This window comes from Berghia stephanieae, chromosome 6 (genome assembly GCF_034508935.2).
Source record: "Berghia stephanieae isolate SIO BIC M18660-M18661 chromosome 6, UCSD_Bste_1.3, whole genome shotgun sequence".
In the NCBI taxonomy this organism is placed as follows: Eukaryota; Metazoa; Mollusca; class Gastropoda; order Nudibranchia; family Aeolidiidae; genus Berghia; species Berghia stephanieae.
In genome coordinates this window covers 29,901,459-29,911,458 of record NC_088365.1, presented here as the reverse complement: position 1 = coordinate 29,911,458, position 10,000 = coordinate 29,901,459, and the positions used below count along the sequence as shown (strand labels likewise).

The following is a 10,000-nucleotide window of genomic DNA, read 5'->3' as shown; positions in this document are numbered from 1 at the left end:
GCCTCTCGGACAATCGTCATAATGTAAACAATGGCAGTGATTGGTAGACACAGCAAACTACACAGGTTTTACTATCGATGGTATGTGTTAAGTAAAGTACCAACTGTTCTACCGCTTGATCAGTAGAATCAACACAGAAAACTATGTGTAAACTTAAACGTTTTTAATATGATCGAGAAAACCATGTGATAACTCATCACCAATTTGTCAATATAAAAACAATAACAACGATCAGATGGAGGTAGAATTCGTTCACGTTATTGTTTATAAACAACCAACTATGTTTGTCCGAGCACGTGTGAAGGTGTGTCACAAATTCCATCTTTTTCATTGGTGAAAAATCTACTGGTTAATAGAGTCTAGAACCGAAAAAGAAAACTATGTGTGAACTTAAACGTTTATAACCTGATCGAGAAAATCGTGTGATAACTAGACACCCATTTGGCGGTATAAAAACAATGACAACGATCAGAGAGAGGTAGGTTTCATTCACGTTATAATTTATAAACAACAAACCATGTTTGTCCGAGCACGTGTGAGGGTGTGTCACACATTCCATGTTTTGATTGGTCAAAAATCTACTGGTCAATTGACGGGAAAGAGGAAAAAAGGACGCCCAAAGACTACATGGTTTGATAAGGTAAAGGACGATATGAAGGAACTGGGCTTGGAGGAAGATGATGCTCTGAACCGAGATGTATGGAAATGTAGCATTCATTATGGCAACCCTGCAAAATGCGGGATAAGCTGAAATAAGAAAAAGATTGAAGAAAAATTAGTAAAAGGCTTCAAAACAGAAAAGAATATCTATCACGGAACGTTTTGGGTTCAAACCCTTTCTGCAGCCATCAACGAAAAAAAAATAAAAATATAAACAGCTCGGATTTTACAAGAGGTATTTTTGCTGTTTAATAAAGAAAGTTTTCAACCCGACACGTTCCGTGTTAAGTAATTTCGATTTATTTTGAAGTTGGGTTCTAATTCTTGTTCAATACTGGTCTCAGTCTGATATTACATAATCCTTTCTTGAAGTCTCAGGTTTGAAAATTTTGACAAGTTGAGAGTCTTTAAATCTTTGATATTTGAAATAAAACTTTTGTATTTTTTTTTCAAAACTGTTTTGTCAGAATATGGCCAAGTACTTATTTGTATATATACATCAAAATTATTATCCTCTGAATAAAGTTACAAGTATCAAATGGCATTGTTATTTGTTTTTTGTTGTTGTTTTGTGTGTGTGTGGAGGGGGGGGGGGGGTTGTTGTATGTTTTGTTTTGTTTTTGGTTATATGTTGTGTGTGTGTGTGTGTGTGTGTTTTATTTTTGTTTTGTATGTGTTTTTTGTTTGTTTGTTTGTTTTGGGAGAGGGGGTTGGGGGGGGGGGGGATTACTCTCTTTTTTTTCTGTGAGGAGTCTCGGTTGCATTAATTCCTAAATAATTTGAGTGCTACACAAATTGATCTGGTTCAAATATTTGTAGATTCATGGCTTTTTCCCATGGTTCAGCTGTTAAATAAGTAGGTTGGATGAGTGGGTCTAAATTATATCTAACAGAAGGTACTTAGCGATAATATAGAGTCGTGTTTAACGAATATCAAACATGAGCAAATATTACTTGCTTAGGCCCTTCAGTCTAGCTGGAGCAAGAGCCATCGACGAATCCCCGACATTTTGTCCGGCATTGTGACATCTTCTCAGCTTCTCTCTGTGTTAAGCCTTCAGTTTTAAGATCCTCCATCAATGCCCTCCTCCGGCTATTTCTAGGCCACCCTCTCTTCCTCGTTCCCTGCGGGTTCCATGTAAGAGCCTGCCTGGTAATAAATGTTGCAGGCCGTCTCATGGTGTGGCCCAGTCAGTTCTCCACCTCTTTCTCTTAATTTCTGCCTCTATTTCTTTGTGGCCTGTCATTTCCCATAGATCTGTTTTTCTAATATTTTTTTTTGGTTATATATTTTTAGCAAATATTAATTCTCCAGAAACCGGAAAAACCCCGGCTCCAATGGTTCTTAATGTTCTGAAATACTATTTTTTTAAAAGGTTAAACGTATTCTCTGAAATCACAAGGGATTTGAACACAACTGTTTGATCATTAGCATAACTAGGAATACTTTGATCCCAAACCAAAGTGCACTCCATTTGAAGAAGAAGGAGGATAGGGGGACAAGGGAGGAGAAGGAGGAGGAGGAGAAGAAGAAGAAGAAGAAGAAGAAGAAGAAGAAGAAGAAGAAGAAGAAGAAGAAGAAGAAGAAGAAGAAGAAGAAGAAGAAGAAGAAGACGAAGAAGAAGAAGAAGAAGAAGAAGAAGAAGAAGAAGAAGAAGAAGAAGAAGAAGAAGAAGAAGAAGAAGAAGAAGAAGAAGAAATATAATGAGATGGAGAAGAAAGAGGAAGAACTGAGAAACTATTTCCTGAACAAAACACCCCCTAAGTGACAACAACAGATAAGAGCACTTGAGTGTATTTTATTCAGCGCCATTAAATTTTCCTCCATCTAAATTTAGTTCAGATCGATAAGACTGACTTGTAAACAAAGAAACATAAAATTGAAACAATAAAATTACAAGAGAATTTTTTTTAAATTGCTGAAATGAATAGTTTAGTTGGTTTTTTTTTTAAATTTAAATGCCAGTTTCTTGGAACAAATAGATAAATAAACACAGAAGATTTTGTTTTAGCTTTTCTTAAAAACAGTAATTATATTGAGCACACGGTTTGATTTAAAACAAAAATTATACAGCCCACAATATGACAGAGTAGTCTGTTGGCGCAAACATGTCATTAACAGTATTTCTACATTTGATTTCGGATTGCCATTTTCGCCTGTTTATAAGTCAGTTAACTCTTTTACGACAATATCATGTAAATGTTTTACTTTTTTAAGCTCAAAACTTTTTTTTTTCAATTTTTTAACTCTTAAAGACTTGACCGTTTTTTGTTAGAAACGCGTTGTTTGAAAAAACGGTAATATCCTTCGTTGTCAAATGATTTGATACCAGGGTATAATTGGACTCCGCCACTATGGGGTTAAATGAAGATGGAAAAGTTGTATTGTGTCTACCGTCAATATTTTCTCTTTTTTTTAAATGATTAATTTCTTTTCTTATTTTTGTTGTAATTTGTATAATTTGTTATGTAATACACTGAATTCAAAAATAATTCAGGCCACTATTATTATAGACAATCTATAATTGGGCTCCCAGCCTTTGATTCATGCACTTGAGACACTTGAAACACGCTGTCAAAGGATGAAAAATAAAATAAAATATAAATTAAAGATGCATCGTGATGATAAAAAAGAAATAAAAAAAGATTTATATTTCACAACTCACCAATATATTGATATTTTCCGGTATTTTTATTTAATTAGAAATCGGATAAACAAAAATAATGATGTTTTATTATTTTTTTTTCTTATTTGATAATCTTAAAGAAAATCAAGATGGAAGTAAAACAAGATAATGTCATAGGGGAGGGGAGATTGATTGATCATCGCAGTGTATGAATCAAGGCCTGATAGCTGGTTGCTTAATGACACACCAATGGGACTTGTCAGATGTTGAATATATAGAAAAATAAATGAAATTATCCAAATCGATAAGTTTGTGAATATTGCAAATGTCTCCCAGCAATCAAAAATTTTCTAAAGTGTTGCTATAAAAGAGGCGTCATCTAGGATGTTGACCCAACTCAGTGACATATTTTCAAAGATATTTTACTGAGTCAAACGGTTTTCTCCATTTAAATAATTTTAAGTCTAATGCTTCATTTACGGTTGAAAATGTTGTAGGGAAATGTGTGTGTTTGTTATTTCTATACCTACCTTCTTTATTGAAAACATCGTAAAAAGTCATCACGTTGATACTTTGCTCAGTCAGTCAGAGTTTGAAGACTAGATATATTGTACCTTTCATCTGATTTGAAAAAATACGAAACAAAACAACATTTTTAAAAACCTCAACAGTACACGAATAGACAAGTTAGCGTTTTTATTCTTTTGTTCATTCCGATTTTGTTTACAACCCTGAATTGACTGCACCACTGTCTCAGGTTATCGTTCGAAATGGCCGAGTTGAACTCCACCGCAGTGGTTAACACGACTGTTTTCACTCTTCATTTACTCCGCGAGGAAGACACTGAAGTCGGTATAGTTTCTAGGAATGCAAGAGATATCTTCGAAGTCGTCAATTACGTCACAATCAGCGCCGCCATTGGTCTGCTTGGCATCTGTACCAACACCATCAACATCGTAATTTTTGTCAAACTTGGCTTTAAAGACGTTATTAATATAAGTCTACTGGCTCTCACAATTGCTGATTTGGTTGGTTTGGTTATTTTAGAATGGTTTAATTTCTGTATCAATCCGTACCTTAGAGATATGAACCTGCCATTTATTCCTTCAGAAATTTTATACGTAACGGGAGGCTGGCCACATTCGTGTTTCATGAAAATCACATGTCTCGTCACTGCATTTATTAGTTTTGAGAGATGCTTATGTATTGCTTTGCCATTGAAGGTCAACACTCTCCTTACTCCAAGAAGGACACTGATAGCGCTAACCCTTATTTTTATTTTCGTTTTTGTTAGTGTCATACCCGCTTATATGACGGTTCAATTCCAGTGGCGGTTCGACGAGGAGCAGAACCGAAACGTTTTAGGAATTTTTATCGATGAAAAGAAAACCCACATCAAAAATATCGCGTTCATCGTCAACACTATCATGCAATTCACCGCATTTGGATCCGTAATTGTTACAACCTTCATTCTTGTCAAGAAATTAAAACAAAAGGCAGAATGGCGAAATAAAACTGCTACGTTTGGTGGGAAAGGCCAAGACGCGTCAACTGTCTCTTCCAAAGACAAAGCTCTCGTGAGAATGGTTATTTTAATGTCAGTCATTCTTATTTTGTGCTGCACTCCAGGAACAACGTTCTACATCGTGTCTCTTTTTGAAAAAGAGTTCTCCGTCAAAGGCGATTTCCAAAACCTTTATTTCACTGCTTGGTCGTTCGCCTATATAACAGATGCGATTAATCCTGCTGTCAGCATCTTCATCTACCTTGCAATGAGTTCCAAGTACAAACGAGTTTTCTACTCGACGTTCAAGCCGTTCAAGCGATGCGTGAAGCAGAAAGAAAACCCCGAGGACTCTACTTACGCTAGTAGTACAACTAAAGAGACCACTTAAGACACTCATATACTGTTACAGTCGTTTAACGGTTGACTGTTAGCTATAAAGAATGGATAGAAAGTGAAACGGCCTGGCACTTAATAATTACAATAACTCTGCTTTCATGAGATGAGATAATTGGATGGACTCAATAATTGAGTTTCAAATTACAATATTACAAAAAATAATGAGGAGCACCTTTCTTGTCTACTCCCCCTACACATCATTACTAAAATCATCAACATCATTAACAAAATTAGCGGTGATCAAAAATCTTCAAAAAAAATAAATTAATAAAATAAAATTGAGCTTTTATATAGCGCAATCTCCACTTAACGTGCTCAAAGCGCTTTACAAGGGGTCCCTGGTCAACAGCAACATTTAACATGTTGGACGAGACATGACACCTGTTAGGCGATATTACAATTTTTCGGACAAAGACAACGCTGTTCACGGCCAGATACTCATTTTACACCTGAGTACGGTGAGAGAATGTGAGTAAAGAGTCTTTTCCAAGGACTCAACTATGCGTCGAGCGAGGCTCGAACCCAGGACCTTCCGATCCGAAAGCGAGTGTCATACCACTAGACCACATAGCCGCACTATTTCAAAAACTAAAATTATTATTCTCGTCGTCATCTTCCTCCTCCTCCTCCTCCTCCTCCTCCTCCTCCTCCTCCTCCTCCTCCTTCGTCCCTCCTCCTCATCATTTTTACCACAGTATCAGCATCGTCATCAACAGCATCCTCATAATCATCATCATCAGCAACAATAACAACAACAACAACAACATTAAAAACAACAACCCCATCACCATCAGTCTCTTTCTTCCTTTCCTTCTCCTCCTCGTGGAAAAGCAAAGAAAAATAATTAATCTCTCCTAAAGTTGAAGTTATTCTCATGACAGACTTTATTTTTTTATTATTCAAAGAACTGGATGAAATAGTCCATGCTTAAACCTGCAGCATTAAACAACTCAAGAATATAAATAGACTCTCGATGACTTTTTTGTTTGTTTTTGGCCTGTCTGAAGTTTGTATTTTATTCTTTATTAAGTTTCATATTCTATTCAAAGGCGAGCTGTATAGGCTCATCGTTTTGACAATTCATCTCTTTAATAACTCTCTCGAGTTCATATGAATGGTTCAGGTGAACTCGAGAGAGCCAGTTAACTCGCGAGGTCCCCGGTTTAAGAATGTTTGCAAAGATGAGGGTCGTTTAAATCGATCGATATTTGAAAGACAAGTTTTCTGGCCAATTTTTAGAATACGATCTTTCCAGAGACGGCAGTTAACTGGTTAAATAATATATGACAAATCACAGAGCATTTCATGACTAATAATTTTCTCTTTAAAAACAAAATAATGCGGAGAGAAAAAATACTCTGAACCAAAGTTGAGTGAGGAAAATCTAAATTATAAACTGTATATTACTAAACCTTCATAAATCTTATGCGATATCCGCTGAATTTGCTCGAAGTGCTTTAAAATGGTTTTTAACATATACTCTTTTGCAAACGTTTATGTTGAGTTATTTTTTTTCGACAAAGACAACAATGTTACTGGCCAGGTATTCATTTTACACATGAGAATTAATGACAAAATGTGCGTTAAGAGCCTTTTTTCTATGGACTCAACCTTGCATCGCCCACAAAGAGACTCGAAGCCGGGATCAGAAGTTCACAGGCTAAAAGTCTTACAGCATGGCTCAGCGGTATGGTCTTTGCTTCGTACCCGAAAGGTACCTACTAGCCGTGTGACCTTGAGCAAGTCACCTAGTCTTAGGTCACTTCGCTGCTCTGGACTGCGGCTGACGCCTGGATTATTCCAGTCTTCTCTTGGAATAGATCCTAAAGAAAAATTTCCTCTTAGAGATGTATAAAGGAAATTTATTATTACTAGACTACAAAGTAGTCCTTCAGAGCCAGTAGGCCCATGGAGCGGGAGGTTATCACGGTCTCTATAGCATTAAAGGACAATAGCAATTGCTTGCTCCTTTTGGATAGAACGCTAGTTTATCGTGAAATATTTTCCGCCAGATCGAAAAAGACCCAATCAACTGCTGGATGGACAAGAAGAAGGGGGGGGGGGGCGATCAGAAAATAATCTCGACTGCACCAGGGATCGATCTCTGTCCCTTTGGGGGGGGGGGGGGGGGGTGAAGTTTAACATCGCTTGGGATTGTTACAGTACGCCACACTGACACTGTCACTACCACTCGACCATAAACACGTCTGTTTTTCCTCTTTCTTCCTTTCTTTCTTTTCTTTTTTACTTTTTGTTTCTCTTTTTTTTTTTCTTGACACAAGTCAAGATACAGCAGTTGGTGGTACTACTGTGATACAATTATGCAATTCTTTACTTATGGAGACAGTTGGTCTCTTGGCTCTTTTTTTATTTTATTTTTTTTTATCACGTGATGTACGTAGCACATTTTTTTTTCAGGATTAAAAACTTTCATCTTCAAAGTGATAACTTGCACACTTGACAAGTAGAGACGCCATTTCTTGAAAAAAGGCAGAGGTCACTATTTGTTTTTGGTTTCAACTGATCGAAACACGATCATGTTCGGTGTACTTAAAAGACAATTTATTAAAGTAACTGTGGTAATTTACTCTAGAACTCAGCGGGAATGGTTCACCCGATCCTGTCGTTCAAAAGCTCATCATGAGACCTGATTGAAAATGAATGAAGACCTCCGACAACAAGGGATCTAACTCCGTTTTATTCAAACATGGACTTAGATTCCTTGTGCTCAGAAGGTCTCCATTGTGTCTTCACCATTCATATTATTCAAAACTGAAAAGTATTACATAGAATTTTAATGTTTTGTCGGATTTTTTCCTCTTGTGGTTTTAATTTACAAGAAACAGCATTTCAGTCTTTCAAATTCAAAACACTTGTATCGAATTTCTAAGATTGTCTGTATGCACCATGCCTGGACACAGGTCTTATAACTGAATGGGCTTAGTTTAACATTTAATATTGCATTAGGTTGAGATCATTTCGGTTACAACAAAGACAACAATATAACCATATAGTTATTAGACCAACATGGCTACACCTCCCGCTGGAATCTGTTGACCAATTCCATCTGGTCTAAGAATCGTCTCCTAACCACTAGCAATGCTCGTCATTCAGTTCTGCAATTAGGGACGATGTGGTTCCCCTTGGCAGTTGCGACATGCCACTGATTCTTTTAGTTCCCGTTGTTTTCATGTTGGCACATGTTTTCCGTGTTTTGTAAGGAAGCGTGTGATACTATCCGGTGTTTGCGAGTGTTGGGTGTTACCTGGCATTTGTTCAGCTGGGTCCTCTATGACTTCGTATCACTCTCTTTCCTAAAGTTGTGGATTCAAAATCTTCACCAATCTTTGAAATATTTTCATCTCATGTTAGGTCTATCTCAAAGAATCTGATATCAAATGTGTCTAAACCATTTACATAACATAATAATGTACCAGTTTTGAATACGCGTGGAACATCTAACACGACAATAATAAAATTGCAGATTGCAGAGATATGAAACCTAAACTGTGTGATAAAAATGCCAATCAGAATTTAAGTTTCACATCTCTGCAATCTGCAATTTTATTATTGTCTCCAGAACCAACAAATTGGATCCCGCAACAATAAAAATATTTTAGAAAAACAATTCCATACATCACAATAAAAAATTATTATAAATCCTCAATAACTACGTGAATGAGCCATCAGTCACAAACATAGAGCCAAATCATTGACAAGAGAACAAACTACAGGTCCTTTTCAAATCCTGTCTCGGGCAAATTCATTTATTCCGTCAATTCATTCTGGATTAACCAGTTAACTGCTTTACCCTGTAAAAACACGTATGGATGACCTAGGTGATAAAAAGTTAGTTAAAATCAAAAGTGATCAGAAATTTGAGATTTTAGTTTTCATCACTCTATGTATCCAAGTCTACTGTTTTCAATGTGATATCTAAATTATATATACGAGGGTTGGCTGAAAAGCTTTGCAATTTCCGTAGTAGCTCCCTCATTTTTAGAAGTCATTCGTTAAACAATCCACCAAAAGAAAGCTTGAAATTTTAGCTTTATTTTGCTTTCTTTATTTTTTTACCTAGTCACCTTAACAACCAACACAGAGCAGCCAACGCCGCACCATTTGGCGCATCCCGTCGGTAAAAAAACGGACTTCCTTTATTTTATACACAAGGATCGGAGACAAGCCTTCGCGTCTTTGTCGGTTTCAAAGTGGTTTCCTTTGAGGCACTCTTTCAATTCAGGAGGGGGGGGGGGGGGGGGGAGAAGTCTGAAGATGCTTGGTTGGGACTGTGGGGTGGATGTGACAAGGTGGAGAAATCCATTTTCCTCAGTGCGGTTTGGGTCTGTTGACTCGTGTGGGGTCGAGCGTTATTGTGTTGCAATATCGCATGTTTCTGGGGTCGCACTCTTTTCAGTCCGGCTCTCAGTTTTTCCAGCGTATCAACATTATGATCGGAATTCACTGTTTTGGCCTGTTCCAAAAATACCATGTGAACAACACCTTCAAAGTCCCAGAAATCGTGACCAGCACTTTTCTAGCCGACGCCAAAACTTTTAACTTTTTTTTTTTTGGACAATGAGAGTTCTTGTGTCGGTTTATCTTTGACTGGCGTTTGCTCTCTGGGTCATAATGATGGACCCATGACTCGTCTCTAGTGCCTATTTGCTGAATAAAGGCACCACCTTCGCCTTCATACCTTTGCAACAATTTGAAGCAAATTGTTTATCGTTTCTTTTTCATGTCACTTGTCAACATTCGTGAGACCCACCTGTTAGAAACTTTCCTGTATCCAAGGATCCCTGTTACG

General features: G+C 37.1%; 2 protein-coding genes across 2 annotated transcripts in view; both read left to right on the top strand.

Moving 5' to 3' along the window:
* The window catches only part of LOC144974820 (uncharacterized), a 7,879-nt gene extending 6,675 nt beyond the window's left edge, over window positions 1-1,204 (top strand). The window contains exon 4 of the mRNA XM_078918140.1: window positions 1-1,204. This exon is cut by the window's left edge and continues 613 nt beyond it. The gene's annotated coding sequence lies outside the window, so the exon portion shown is untranslated.
* Window positions 1,205-3,324: 2,120 nt separating this feature from the next.
* On the top strand, window positions 3,325-6,153 carry LOC144974819 (uncharacterized). The gene has a single exon (XM_078918139.1). It carries the CDS (start codon window positions 4,058-4,060, stop codon window positions 5,180-5,182), a length of 1,125 nt encoding a protein of 374 aa, XP_078774265.1. The 5' UTR covers window positions 3,325-4,057; the 3' UTR covers window positions 5,183-6,153.
* The last annotated feature ends 3,847 nt before the right edge of the window (window positions 6,154-10,000 follow it).

Excerpts from the sequence above, each read along its gene's own strand:
- LOC144974819 (XM_078918139.1), top strand. The coding sequence starts at position 4,058 with ATGGCCGAGTTGAACTCCACCGCAGTGGTTAACACGACTGTTTTCACT.